Consider the following 15,788-nt stretch of genomic DNA (forward strand, 5'->3'; position numbering starts at 1 on the left):
CACTTCGATGGGATATTCAGGAAAGTACGAATGTAAGAAAATTTATTGTACATTTGTTGATTTAGAAAATGGTAGTCCTCAATTTATGACCATTCATTTGCGACCAGTCAAAGTGTCTCTGAGGATCCTTCTGCGGGTACTTACAACCCAGTTCCAAAGTTCTGACAACTGTCTAGACCTACAATCACATGACCGCATGTTGGGTGCTTAGTAAGCAGCCTAAATTTATGTCCATTTGTAGATTTCTTGGTCATATGACTATGTTTTATGATGATTTTTATCAAAAACTGGCATTTACCTTCAGTTTTCAGCGATACTGGCTCATAGGAAACCATTGGTTGGTGTGGGCACTTAACAGTCACTGCAAACAAAGTTTAAAATTGGGTTATACACATGGGTGACCTGCATCACAGCCATCATGATTTATGACCATGATGGGCAGACTCCATTATGGTCATAAGTCAAGGACTAACTATATGACAAAGCAACGAGCTTTACTTAAGAAACAAGTTGCATAAATATGGTCTTGAAGTTTGAAGCAGAATATGATCAAAGAAAAGCATCCGTGAGAATAAATGGATTGTTTATCTAATAATTCAACATCGAGCAGGAAATAAGGGAAAGATATGTTGATGTCAACTTTGGTGGTTTGCTATATTGATAAACGTATAAGAAAAAGCTTGCAGTGATGTTTGAAATGCAGTGATTGGAGATGGTGTTTGCTCCAAACTTAAATGATTTGCAAATCTTAGATTATGCAATGCAATTAGTATTATGGATCTGAAAATGAAAACCAATATGGTTGCATTTGACAGAAAAAATGTAATAGTGTAAGTTTCCTGTAAAAAGTTTAGAAAAAGTTCTAGTCCCTATGATTCTAGTAGATGAATTCATGTGTTTTGATAGAAAGCTTACTAAGGAGGGGGAAACAGAGAAACTTTAATGCAAATGCTATTAGAAAAGAAGAGAACATATGTGGTTGTTGCGAGGAATTGATACTTACCTAGAGATGCTAAAATGTGTGTGTTGCTGCCCATTTGTCATGGAAGTGATAGTTGGACATATCAAGAGAAGCAAAAAAACCCAAAACAGGTTGAATGCAATTTTGAGTGCCTAAGAAATGTGTGGTAGAACAAGAGATAGGTTTAAGAAGGAAAGAGTTCTAAATGGATGTGAAAAGAAAAGTGAAAAACTAGCAGAGAAGAAGCAAATAAATACATGAAAAAGGAACGAATGGTTTGAGAGGAAAAAGAGGACCAAGAAACTTGGGACTGGAGAGAATTGATGAAATCCTCAGAAGGAGAGAGGAGGTGGGAATTTTAAAGAACAAAAATCAGTGCTTGAATGTGGTAAAGGCAAGTGTGGTTTGTAAGCATTAAAAGATATAATTAGACTCATTTTCTTTCTGTTATTTCTTACCTTTAAGTTCTTTTACTTGTTATCTCTCTTTTCCTCACTTTCCGTAATATTGTTTACTGTGAAAATTAACAGCATGGCAGATTGGTATATACAATTATACACAGTGGAATTGTTTGATGCTATTATGCTGTCATAGATACCCTATATGCAATTAATATTCCTACAATATGTAAGAATTATCCTAAAACCACCTACTTGGTATGAAACAGTTTTAAATCAGTTTGCTATTTTCATTGTGGCCAATCAGGTCTACTCTCTATAAAGATCGCAAGGCTGGCATAAAATGTTCTGCAGATTTTTCCTTCTAAAGTTCTTCCATGTATTTCAGAAAGCCTGAGAGTATCATGAGCACTTTTCATGAGGAACAAAAAATGGCTGCAATTATCTACTCCCTAGTCTTTCCCCTGTTTAAGTGAAGCATTTTCGTGCACAATCTTTTCAAATTATTATAAAGTTGTTTGACAGCAGTGGGAATAATGTATTTAATATACAAGCTTAAGGAAAATATAGGCCTTTTCCTGGGTCATGGTTTCTCATTCGTTCTACAGTTCGGCCTACAATCATTCTACATCTTTAACAGCTTTCTCCCGCTCGGTATTATCCAGATAGGTTGTCTGGCTAACTGGATGATTTTCAGCAAATGTAGCTGGAAGGTCCAACTTCTAGCAGGCTGGTATGGCCTTACTAAACCAAATTCACTGATCATTTGATTAAAAGGAAAGCATTAATGGGCCTTCCACCTAGAGTATATGGGATGAAAAAGAAAGCTTGCCTCCAGTGGATAAAGTCTTACCCCTCCCTTTGTGTAAATTGCGGGAAAGGTGTGTTCTTACCGGTAGTTCCTTTCCTTCCAATTGTTGCAAAGTAAATGTGACCATTTATCTTTGTATTTTGTTTCTGTTTGGTTTTTTTTTGAGCAAGCAGAGGAACTAATTTTGTGCTTTTTTATTTTCTCTTGGCTCTGCCACATTCTCTCCTTCCCAAGTCCGAGCAACCCAGCCCTGCAAGTTCAAGTTCCAGCTCTAGCTCCAGTTTCACACCATCTCAGAACAGTCGACAGCAAGGTAACTTTAAAAAAGGGAGGGGGGGGAGGGGGGGTGTCAGGTGCATGCAAACAAAAAGGATGGCATCTTTAAAAAAAAAAAGACATATGGATTGTCATCCTACTAGAGATAGCTCTGAGAACCTTTATCCTGTCATTTTATCCATGCAAAATAGGTTGAACTGACAATGGATCATAATACAGGTAGTCCTTGACTTAGAACCATTCATTTAGTGACCATTCAAAGTTACAGCACTGGAAAAAAGACCAGCTCTTGCACTTAGAGGACTGTGGTGGCATCCTTGTGGTCATGTGGTCCAAATTTGAGGGCTCGGCAACGGCTATGTAGTTACAACAGCTGTAGCATCTGGGTTCATATGCTCACCGTTTGCTGTTTTCCCAGCCAGCTTCCGATAAGTAAAGTCTGTGGGGTGAAAGCTGGATCCATACAAGGGTTGCACGATTCTCTTTATCGACTGCAGTAATTCACTTAACAGAAAAAGGTCGTAAAATCAAGCACAACTTACTTAACCACCTGGCTTAGCAACAGAAATCTTGGTCCTAATTGTGATCATGAGTCCAGGACTACCTGCAAGAGCTTGATAGCTCAGTAGAGATTTGAATTCTGTTCTCCCCACTCCTAGGCTGATCCTACCATCGCTTGTGCTACAGCAATTCCTAGATCACTTAAGTTTTACTTGTTAGCATCTGAAGTAGTTAAATTTCAGCCAGCATTATACCTTTCTTCAGAAATCAAACAACCTTATTTCTAGTTACTTTGGATAACTAAACAGGCTATGTCCCAATAGAAGATGGCAGCAGCTTAGCTGCACAAACAAATGACTTTTTGAAATTAAAAAGTACTTTGTTTATTTGGTTTATTTGCGTCCCATCTCATTTTGAAGTGACTTTGGGTGGCTCACATCATTAAAAGCATTAAAAGTATAAAAGATGAATATTTCTAAAACAATAAAAATAGAAATACAATCAAAAATAAAAATTAGCTTAAAAGATGGGGAGGTGAGATTGCCTGTTAATTTATCAACCGCCTCTAGTGTGATACTCCCCTGTTGGGCCTCCAGGCCATCTGGTCTCCAAGCCCCTAGGGAAGGTCTGAAGGGTGGGAGCCAATCTCACCTCAGGGGATAAGATGTTCCAAAGGGCAAGAACTACAGAATAGAGGGCCTTCTCCTGCACTGTGCCAGCCAAAACTCCTTGACTGATGGGGCCTGCAGGATACCTCTTCTGCTGGTGGAGCAGGCCAGTCCCATTGGGGTGAGACTGTTTCTCAAGTAACCTGGACTTATGCCGCGCAGAGCTTTAAAGGTAACAACCTTGAATTGCACTCGGTAGCAAAGCAGCAGCCAGTGCAGCCCATGGAACAGTGGGATAATTAAGATGTATTTTGCATGATACATTTCATTTAAAAAGTAGTCCCTCCAAGATCTGTCAGTCTTCAATTTTGCAGAAATGAGTAAACCAAAGAACCTAGAACTTGTACTTTTTTAAAAAAAAATGTTGTTGTTTTTTTTAAACAAAGGGAACAGATTTCCTAACCTTTTTTGATTTTTGATTTTGGAGTTCTCAAATTTAGGATTTAGATATGCAAAAACTTATTGTAGTTTATATATAGATACTTGAGGGAGTTCCCATTGTGTCATTTTTTAAAAATGGTAAATAGCATAGTGTTGTAAATCTAGTTTCTCGAAAAGTCCAAATCTTTTTTAAATCAAAAATGTTTTTTTCCTAAAAGCATTCAGCTCTTTCATCAGTTGATATTTCTAAATTTCTTCAGACATTTTCTTTTCCTGCAATAATTATAAGAAAATTATTCCTTTGCCAACTGATTACTGCTTTTCAGGGAACATTTCAAAATATATACAACTTCCATGACAGTATCACAAACTATTGTATTATTATGTACACAACAATATGAAGTCATAGCTGCCAATTTTTTGGCTGTTGTTAGCTGTCATGTGCATCAAATTCTTCCCAAGAATCTAGAATGCCATTATGTATCAGCAGAGTATATGTATGGATCCAAGCAGTGTGACCTTTTATAATTGATAAATGGAAATTTTGTCAACACAGAGATTTATGCCATAATCTTTCAACTTTTCAGATTTTGATCAGGGGTGGGATTCAACCGGTGTTACTATTGGTTCAGTGACTACGTTTTGCGCATGCATGTAGTTAATGATTAACTACAGCCTTAGCTTGGATTATAGTTCCTGTTTAATATCATGGACACATATAACTGGAATTTATCCTGTTTCTGTATATTTTAACAATTATTATGATCGTGCAGGAAACTCTGATTGCCATTATTTTATATATTCAAATTTTGTCTTTGTGCTTCTTTATTTTAGCTATCTTGAACATAAGGAAAGGCAGGACATAAATTAGTTAATCTGTTTCTCTCCAGACCACATAGGTCTTTTGCCTTTCTAAATTAATTAATAAAACAATTAGTAACTTTACAACAGCCAATCTTTATTTTGGCATAGAGCAACATGTCAAATTGTAATTAACGATGCCACTAATAATAATGTTAAGAATTAAACTATTTTGTAAATTATTGCTCTGTTTTTTAGTGGCAGAATTATTTTTAGAGCTTTAGCTCAAAAATTCCCTCAAAGTTTTGTTCTTCTTGCTTTTCAACCTCTGAACAGATTAAATATTTTTATTTTCTTCAGGAAAAACAATGCCTCAATGTAAATGTCTTTAATGCTATTAAAATACGCTCACATTTTAAGTTGTAGAACCAATTGTAGAACTTTTATTTAATACAACTTCATTAGTGTAGGAGGCATAGGATCTCTATCCAGTTCTTGGATAAAAATAGGTCTCTTCTACTGGAATTGACACACTTTATACATAGGAGCATGCAAAAAGCTGGTTTGACCTGATATTGACCTTAGACTAAAGACGACAGCTATATTCTGAGTAGATCAAAAACAGACAAAGAATGCCTTGGCTAGAGCAACTTGTAATCACAGTGATTTATTAGACTATGACTTTCAATGCATGGATTAGTCTAGCAAAATGTACTGTTACTGTGGCCTCTTTAGCTTTTTCCAGTATAAAATACCTTTAAGGGTCTTTTATAGCATCTTTATTTTACTTTGTTTTGTTTTAAAGATCCATTTGGTTCTGTAGAATGCCAAGTTGCTTTATTTAACATTCCAAGGGGCTTATTCTGCAAACACTTAAAACACTAATCTCCTTGTTGACAGAAATAATCCTGTTTTAAGTCAACTGGTCCTTGAATAAATTTACTTTTGTTTAAGCATTTGCTTCGTAAGCTCCCCCAAGCAGTGCATCTTTTGTTTAATGATCAGATCCTCCTTTCTCCTTTCTTAAAATTTTTGTTAGGACTTGTTTTTAATATAAAGCTAACCATAAATAGGCTTCATGTGAATTCCTGTTGTTGAATTGTGTGTCCCTTTTTGTTTTTATTCACTAGGTCCTTTGAGGTCTATAATGAAAGATCTGCATTCTGATGATAATGAAGATGAATCTGATGAAGCAGATGAGAACGACAACGACTCTGAGATGGAAAGACCTATAAATACGCACGGAGGAAGTAGAGTGCGCAGGTTAGGAATTAGAAGAATAAATTTCAGATAATTTGACAGCCTAAGACAAGCCGAAGATAGTAAAGGGGGTATTTTTTTTTAGATTTTGAATTAAGGCAAAAATATTTATTAGATTTATTAAAACACTGCATGCTGGAAAAGAAAATAATACGCAGGGATTTAAGGAAATTTTTTAACGTTTTAAGAAAGAATCTGGGAAATCATTTTATTTAAAAGCTCAGCATGCCAAGAAAGAAGAGTAAGATCTTCTGCACTCTAGTACAGGGGTCGCTAACCTTTTGGACCTCAGGGACCACCAAACTCATAATTTTAAATCCCAGGGACCACTAACCGGTTCTGTGGGCATGGCCTAATTTGTGGGTGTGGCTTGGTGGTCATGTGACTGGCTGGGCATGGCTTGTATGTAGATATTATAAATATATAAATATTGAATTTTTTATAAAAAAAGAGCAACTTTTACCCAAAATTAGGCAAAGCAGGCAGATTGAGTTGCTCACAGAATCATAGATTCATTCAGATATCTATCTATCTGCCGTCGGCTAGCTCAGCCTGTCACATAAAATTTGCTTGCAAGCAAACTCATAAAATTAACTCACACACCATGTATGTAAATATTGAATTTTTAAAGAGCAACTTGTGCCCAACATCAGGCAAAGCAGGCAGGCAGATTGAGTTGCTCACAGAATCATTCAGTGATCTATCTATCTGCCATCGGCTAGCTCAGTCTGTCACATAAAATTTGCTTGCCGTGAGTCTGCACTGAATAATAGAACCTTCAGTCCTAAGGAAGGTTCGGCTGTGCTTAAAAGCAGAGCTGAAGATCTAAAGACTAGCTAGAAAGCAAGAAATCCAACCATTTCCTGCTTCCTAGCTAATCTAAATCTTCCGGCACAGCAGAACGGATGATGGTCGGAACAAGGAAAAAAGGCAGTTTAGCAGGCAAGTTTTCTTGGTAAAGAGTGAGTGGATGGGGAGGGTTCCCGCGGGCCATGTGGTTAGCGTAGCCTTGTGTTTCTGCGCAGCCTGGATTAATTGCTTTGGGGGGTGCTCTGGGCGTAAGATTTCTCTGCAGCCCACTGGTTGGCAACCGCTGCTCTAGTATATAGTCAAACACTCTCTCTCTCTCTCTCTCTCTCTCTCTCTCTCTCTCTCTCTCATTCTCTCTCTCTCTCTCTCTCTCTCTGTATGTTCTGCTTTTCATTCTTTAGGCCATATATGGCGAATTTCAGAAATCAGGGAAATAAGTTGAACATAGCTGAATTTTAACAAACCCTAATTGGAAGTTTTTATCTTAGGAAAGGACATTAAATTATCATTTATAGGATGGGAAAAATACTTGTGGAAAACTTTGAAGCTATACTTAAACATTGAGTATTATGTGGCTGCAAAAGTGGGGGGAAGGCAAACATGGTTTTGAACTGCATTAACTGAAATGTAGTTTCCATTTGAGATGTGATTGTTCCATTCCATTCTCCACTTCACTACTATATTCAGTTCTCTGTCCTGCAATTTCAGTATAATTCAGAGAAATTGGGGCAGATGTAAAGAAAGCAGAGCGAGCATCAATGGGGGAGGGGGGAGCACTGCAAATTAAGTCCTAAATGAGGAGACTGAAGAAAGTTTTAGCTTTCAGAAAAAAAACCCTAAAGGGCAGCATAGTCATGTTCAGATATGTGATGCCATATCAGACAGCTGTGACCAATTTTCTGTCATCCCAGGGGTCATAGGATATGTAACAATGGTCTTGAGTTATAGAAAATAGACTAATTTGAAGGAGTGAGTAGATGGTGACTTCCTAACAGATAAAATTGTTCAACTGTGGAAGAAATTGTCTAGGGCAGCAGTGAGAACCCCTTGACTTGGCACACATTTTTCAAGATTGTGATTTTGATTCCTGCCAAAGCAGAGAGTAAACGTCAGGACATAAACGGCCATAGAGCTGTGAAATTAATATTTTTTTGCCCCAGTTTGCTTCATATAGGTATGTCAAACTGCACTTGCTATTTTCATATTTCCCTGGTTTGAAAATACGATTTCTGAGCTTCCTCCGATACACTTCTTTCACCATTGTCTCTCCATGATAAAACAATATTTGTGTGTTTCTTAAATCAAGGGCCCATTGCTGGGCTGCAGCCCATTCAGAACCAGGCCACACAAGTGGGCGACTACGAGCACATGCAGCTCTACTTGTGCAAGTGGCAGGTGCTCATGCTTGCACACAAAACCCCATTTGCACAGCGGCTGGCAAGTGCCCGCCACTTGCGCAAATGGAGCTATGCTCGCTTGCCTGCTGCACTCACAGAACCTTCCCTTCTCCCCGCCATCATCGCCACCGGTCTGCAAAGGCAGAAACGTTTGGGACCACTGTCTTAAATAGTTAGTTACAGCCAGCTCACCACTCTTGCAGCCCAATTCCCCTCTCTCCCCCAACCAGGCATCCAAGCCACAAAAGTTACACTGTCTTAATCTGCTGTGAGTAATATAAAACTCTAGCCATCACAGATAAGATGAGGTGGTCTTAAAAATATCATATTCGTAATCTGTAGTAAATTGGGAACACTTGAATTTTTCATGTGTGTATTGACCTGCTTCTTACCTTTTCATTCCTCTTCCATTTTTTATTTTTGCTCAGGGTTAGTTTAAGTGATGGAAGTGACAGTGATAGCAGTTCTGCATCTTCACCTCTACACCATGATCCTCCACCTTTATTAAAAACCAACAATAACCAGGTATCGTGTTTTGGTATGAGCACAACAGTCTCTGTTGTTTAATTTTTCCAGTAAACATTTTTATTTTACCAACTTTGTGAGCCTTCTTTAGTTTTATAAATGATTAGTGTTAATTAGTCCTGAATCTTTCCAGTTTGTGCAGATCTTACTGAATTTGATTTGTGCTATTATAGCCTATAATATTTTTTTTGGGGGGGGGAGGGGAATCCTTCCAAAGATATGTGTAAAGTGCACAACATTTATATATCCTATAAGTAAATGGCACCCAATTTTATGATCATTTTTGTCACCATTGTTAAGCGAATCACTGCAGTTGTTAAGTGAATTGTGCATTCATTAAACAAATCTGGCTTCCCCTATTGACTTCGCTGTCAGTAGCAGCTGGAAAGGTTATAGATGGTGTTCACATGATCCCGGAACACTGTAACTGTCATAAATACATATTGTTTGCCAAGCACCCAAATTTTGATCAGGGACTGGGGATGCTATAGGATCCTTGTAAGTGCGAGTATTAGTTGTAAATCACTTTTTCAGTGCTGTTGTAACTTCGAAAAGCTGCTAAATGAATAGTTGTAAATCAAAGACTATACTTCTAGTTTCATTGAAAATTAGCTTAAATTATTACTTTTTAAAATAACCAAAAGTCAGCAAATAACACTTTTCCAAGTAATGTCATATGTATGCATGAATCAATTGAGTCAACGACAATCTGTTGTTATTTCCTGTTACTTGGATTTGTTATCGTCCAACTACTTCTAAAGACTCTGTATTCTTGACATTTATTAAGCACTATGTTAAGGTTCTGATTTTACTTGAGTAGGAAAATGAATACTTCTAGATCAGGAGTGTCAAACTTGCATCATCACATGATGTATTGGGATGTTTTTCCCCTTCACTAAACTGGGCTGGGGCAGGGCCAGCACATGACGCATCCAGGCCACAGGCCGCGAGTTTGACACCCCTGTTCTAAATCAATGCTCAAGTAGATCAATGCTCGTGAAACTGTTCTGAAAATGGTAGGTCCCTGCTCGTAGAAGAACTATGTACAAACAGAGACTTCAACATATGGATATAATTCTTGCATTGTAGAAGTTTAGAAACAAAACTCAAGTGCCATGACCTTATTTTAAAGCTAATTTATAAAAATATGGCACATTTATCTATAAATAAATTGAAGAGTTGATACTAGATAAGACATAGTATATTACTGAATCATTTCTGAAAGTTCTTCCATTAGTATTCATTTAATTGATAATTCCAAAGTCTTTCGATATTCAAATTTATTTATAATTAGTTTGTTGCTTTAATTTCTGCTCTTAAGTTATATAACATGAGATATAGTTAGGATATATAAATTGGCTTTAAATCCGCTTACAGAACAAAGTCATCTGACCAACATAGTTTAAAATATTTTAGTTTTTAATTTGTAATGTCCTTAAATATTTACTCTTTTTGTTTTGTAGATTCTGGAAGTAAAGAGTCCTATAAAACAAAGTAAATCTGAAAAACAGATTAAGAATGGTGATTGTGATAAGGTAAATAGAAAAAGAATGTTTAAAACCTGCTTCTATACATTAGAATCTAAATTTAGACAGAAAACCTAATTGAAATCAACATCTACATAAAAGTATAAATTTGTACATACATTTATATGTAAATGGCATGTGATTTCATAAAATATTTCTTAATTATTCCTTTAGCATTTTGTATTACTACATGTATATTGTTTATTGCTGCTATGTTGGTAAGATCATATAAAATTGAAATATTTGTGAACAAAACTATGCGGTCTCACAAACTGGCAAACTTTGCATTTTTTGTTTTAATCTGTAATTATTTATTTTCAGGCATATCTTGATGAATTAGTTGAGCTTCACAGAAGGTTAATGACTCTAAGAGAAAGACATATACTGCAACAGGTGAGGGCTTCTATGTCTTTTAAACAGTTTTCCAAAACCAACGTTTTATTAAAAAAAAGCAAAGTTGAAATCTAAATTTTATTTTTGAACAGAAAGCAAATCCTTCAATCAAAATATTAGTGTCTCACATTTTTTTATAATCTATTCAGTCCTACAAAAGCATAATTCACACTGAAAGGAATTTCCTGAATGTTCAAATTATAATCAAGTATTTTCAGAAGATGAGAGAGAGAGCCACCACAGAGAAGGCCCTTCTTCTGGGTCCTACCAGGTGTCTGTCCCTGAGGGATGGGACCTCAGCATTCCTTGTGTCCCCCCTCTGATGAGTCGGGTAGATGTGACCAGCAAGAGACGGTCCCTCAGATAACCTGGTCTCAAGCCATGAAGCGCTTTAAAGGTGACAACCAGCACCTTGAAAATTGCAGCTGGAAGCAAATTGGTAGCCAATGTAGCTCCTGCAGGAGAGTGATACATGTGCACATCGGGGTCTGCACAAAACCATGCAGGCCGCTGCATTTTTCACCAACTGGAGCTTCTGGATGCTCTTCAAGGGCAACCCCATGTAGAGCGTGTTGCAATAGTCAAGATGGGAAGTGACCAAGGCATGCGTGACTGTGAGAAGGGATTGTTGGTCCAGGAAAGGGCATAACTGGCGCACAACCCACAGTTGCGCAAAAGCCCTCCCGGCCACAATCACCACCTGTTCTTTGAGCAAGAGTCATGAGTACAGGAGAACCCCCAGATTACGCACAGGGTCTGCTTGGGGTATCCAAGACCCCATCCAAGACCAAAGGTGGCAATTCTCCCTGAGCCAATGAACCCCAAACCCAGAGCCGCTTGGTCTTGTCAGGGTTTAGTTTCAATCTGTTGCTCCCCATCCAGCCCCTAACATCCTCCAGGCATTGCGGGAGGGAGGACACGGCATCATTTTAACTCACCACGGGCCAAGACATACAGTTGAGTATTATCAGCATATTGGTGATACCTCAATCCATGGTGTCAGATAATCTCACCCAGCGGCTTCATATAAATGTTGAACAGGAGAGAGTACTGAGCCCTGCAGAACCCCGTAAAGCAGTGGGCGAGGGCTGGATCTCTCCCCTCCTATCAACACTGACTGAGAGTGGCCGCAAAGAAAGGAAGTGAACCAGGATAGCACAAGGCCTCCCGCTTCCATCTCCCAAAGCTGCTCCATGGTTGATGAATGCCATGGTTGATGGTATCGAAAGCTGCCAAAAGGTCAAATAGAGCAAGGATGGATGCACTACCCTCATCTGAATTCACATAATTCAGATTTCAATTTAGATCTGCAATACTGAAATTTGAATTAGTTATTTTCATTTAATTAGTTATTTTCATTTATTTATGGACTTCGAGCATTAGTACTTTGGTGTGGTTCAATGACAATTCTTTTTTCACAGAAATTAGTGCTTCACTATGAAACTTTTGAAATACAGAATTTTCTGCACTTAACACGGCTATATTGACTTCAAAAACAATAACAACGATAATAATAATAATAATTTCCCAATATAACACATATTCATACTCTCTGCCTTTATCCTACATACAGACACCCAAATATAAAAGCAGTCGTGAATCTATTTGTTCATTGCAAAATCTTTGTTCATTTTTTTGTGGGTGCCATTTAGATTTGTGCCCATTTTTAACCATAGAACTACAGTAACTGCATGGCTTCAGGCCAGTTGCTGTTTCTAAGCCCAACCTACTACTTCAGGTATAAGCTACCTGAGCTAAGGATATATACACACTGACTTACATACATTTTTCTCCACATTATTTATTTAAAACTCTTACGCCAGTAAGTTGTTGATTTATCATGTGGTAAAGTTACAAAAAAAGTGCAATCTCCCTTGAGATCAGCTGGATCAATTGATATGAGTCTGTAGGCTTCAGATTTGAGAAATGGGGTCTAGTTAATCATAATACCTGAAGTGATCCTCAGTTACCCTTAAAATCAAAGCCTATGACTATCTCCTCGAGCTTTATGGTAATGCTAGGCTTCACATCATATTAACTTAGCTGACCCCTAAATCAGAAAATGATGCACTTCTATTTCAGATTTTAACTTGGTAGTTTATCATTTAAATGGCAGATTATCATGAATTACATCAGTATATTTTATCATCAATGATAACGCTTCCCAATATTTATTTATTAAATTTAAGTTTTGCTCATCTCATTATTGAAGCTGTTCTAGGCTCCAATAGGAAGAGAGAAAAAATATATGTTTATTTATTATTCTTTTATTTCTCCCATGAGCTGTTTAGAGCATCCAGAAGTGGGAGGTGCTTCAGTCTCTTCTGGAAAGGCTGGGCTTAAAACTCCGGGACGCTCCTCCTCCACGGGACACCTCCCCAGCGTCCCCCAGTTTTAGCTTAGCCTTCATGGTAAGAGGTTGTGCACTCCCTGACTGGAACGGTTTTCTGATTCAGCTAGTCAAAATTCAGGTTTGCTCTTGGGTTAATTTGGCTTGTACATTTTTCCCCAATTTATATGGCGATTTCAAGGCTTGTGGCTCTATCAGGTTATCCCCCCGATCAGTTTGAGAGCCGCCAGCCACTCCACAGGCATCCTGAGACAGCCGCTTCAGGCAATTAGCTTATCTAATCCCCCGATCATCTTATCTCTGCGATCTTGGCGGAGCGCTCGCAGCCACGGCTCACTTCTCCTTGCCATTTCGACTGACAGGATCATTTATCTGACAATTTAGAGAGTCAGCATCAGCGGCTCGTTAAATTGCTCAGGCAATTAACATCAGAGATTCTGCCTTCCCGGCATTTTCAACTGCTGGCTTCAAGTTCGCGCCTAAATATCGCAGGCACCATTCCCTGCTAGTTTCCCTTCTTGGGGACTGGGGCAGGTACCTTCCCACTCCATTTCCCTGGCATTGTTTCTCTTTTGTCTTGCTGGCATTGGATAAGCAGGCTAGTCCTTAAACAGGAATTTTTCCCTTTTGCAATTGCTTTTGGATCATTTCATTGGAGTGAAGCTGCAAGTGCCATTTCAAACAACGGGACGTTTTTGACAGGAAAGGATCCATCCAGGCCCTGTATAGCTGGTTTCCCTTGATGGGGACCAGGGATCCAGAATATTTCTTGCTTGGAGCGCTTGGGGGTTTCCCTTGTTGGGGCCCTTAGATACTGTTTCCCATATACACAGTTTTACATGTAGATATAGGCACGTATATGTGTATGTATGTGTATATATATGTATGTATGTATGTATGTATGTATGTATGTATATATGTTATTCCAAAGACCATATATGTGTGTGTGTGTGTGTGTGTGTGTGTGTGTGTGTTAAGTTTTCGCGGGTACTTACATGTATGGTATTCAGCTTTGTTTGGGTATTTTCCCACGTCATTATAGTTGTGCTTTTAAAACTGAAACAACTGTAAAAGTCTGACTTGCAGACGAACAAAATACAGAAGCCTGATGATGGCAGATGGGATTCTGCCGAAACGTTGCTACAGCTTTAAAAGCACAACCATAATGACGTGGAAAAATACCCGAACAAAGCTGAATACTATACACACACACACACACACACATTCTGTTGTAGAAGCTTTTATATTGTTGCTGCCAAATTGACTGCAGTGAAATTAAAGGGAAACCAGAACTATATATTACATTAAACAACAACGTGTAGTTTTACTTCATCAAAACTAAATAAAACTGCCCTTCCGGTTTGAAGTCTCATCGGCGACAGACAGAAATCCGCGATCGTGCCCGGTTTCGGTCTGGGCTCGCCGCTGGAGCACCCCAAGCCAGCTGGTTTCAGGGCTAAGCCACCCCGTAGAGGTGGTGAAGAGGGGGGAGACCGCCAGCAGAAGAAAGGGGTACCGGGTTGAGGAGAGCCGCATCTCTCCTCAGCTGGCCATTACTCCCTTTCCTGAAGGCGGTTGCAGCGGTGGTCAGAAATGGCCACCACAAAGAAGAACTTGACCAGAAAAGAATGTGCAGGAGGAAGATAAGAAGTGAAAGTTGTGGCTGACCAGGTTAAATTGTGAAAGCAACAACTAAAGTATCCTGGAATTTAAACTTACAAAAAAATAATATTGCTCCCAAAGAAGAATCGGAAGCAGCGAAGGAAAGTGAAAAGGGAAAGGTTTGGCTTTTTTTTCTTCTTCTCTTTCCTTCCCTATACTGACAACTAAGAGACTTAAATAAGAAATCAGAAAAATCCGCTTTGACATCAGTAGTTAATTAAGCTGAAAATAAAATAAAATGCCAAAGGGATAATAAAGATTTCTGGACACTAAATTTTTTTTTCATAAGCAGGAAGGGAGAGAAAAAAATAAGGGCAGGATTTGGAAGAGGGAGGAGATTGCCTGGAATTAAAAAGAATCTACAATAAAACTTCAACAAGACTTCTAAAAGATACATTTTAACTGCAACTTTGTAACTAAACAGTAACCCCAAGAAGAGAAAGTGAAAAAAAAGCAAAAAGAAACAGCTTGCATGTATTTGGATTATTTGGTGATCTTTGGATTGTTGGTTATTACATTTGAATGACTAAAATTAATCGGGTGGTTGTTTAAAAATTTATACAATGGCACTACTTCTGGATGAATTGAAAATGGAACTTAAAAAGTACAAAGAAGATGCACAAGAAGGGAAGGGTTCTTTTGGCTTCGTTTTTCAATTCTTAGAAATGGAGATTTGGAACTATGAGAAACAACAAGAAACATTTGCAAAACAAGAAGACTGGGACAAAGAAGAAGCTATCTTTAATGAACAAGTAATTTTATGTGGGGAAGAAAAAGGAAAGGGGGAAACAGATGGAGAATTTAAGATTTAAAAAAACAACCAAAGAATACAAAAATAATTCAAAAAATAAGTATAACACTGGAAAACAACAGAAAAGGGGAGTACAGAAGAGAGAAATAGAGGTAGAGAGACAAGGGGGTAAAAAGGGGAGAGAGAAGAAGAAAGGGAAGAAGGAAAGGAAAAGAAGTTACAAAGGATCGGAGCAAGATATAGAGAAACAGGACCTATTTAGAGATAATGGGTGAAAATCTAACTGAAAAAGGGATTCTGTAAAGGTACATAAGATT

At 38.1% G+C, this 15,788-nt stretch overlaps 1 protein-coding gene across 1 annotated transcript in view; it reads left to right on the top strand.

Moving 5' to 3' along the window:
- The window catches only part of MLLT3 (MLLT3 super elongation complex subunit), a 139,782-nt gene that overhangs the window by 118,920 nt on the left and 5,074 nt on the right, over positions 1–15,788 (top strand). The window contains exons 7-11 of the mRNA XM_026718354.2: positions 2,405–2,483; positions 5,928–6,060; positions 8,693–8,789; positions 10,253–10,324; positions 10,637–10,708. Of these exons, the coding sequence (XP_026574139.2) occupies positions 2,405–2,483; positions 5,928–6,060; positions 8,693–8,789; positions 10,253–10,324; positions 10,637–10,708 (453 nt within the window). The remainder of the gene's footprint in view (positions 1–2,404; positions 2,484–5,927; positions 6,061–8,692; positions 8,790–10,252; positions 10,325–10,636; positions 10,709–15,788) is intronic.

The sequence above is a fragment of the Pseudonaja textilis genome, chromosome 2, assembly GCF_049901715.1.
Source record: "Pseudonaja textilis isolate UNSWEBS1 chromosome 2, rPseTex1.2, whole genome shotgun sequence".
NCBI lineage: Eukaryota > Metazoa > Chordata > Lepidosauria > Squamata > Elapidae > Pseudonaja > Pseudonaja textilis.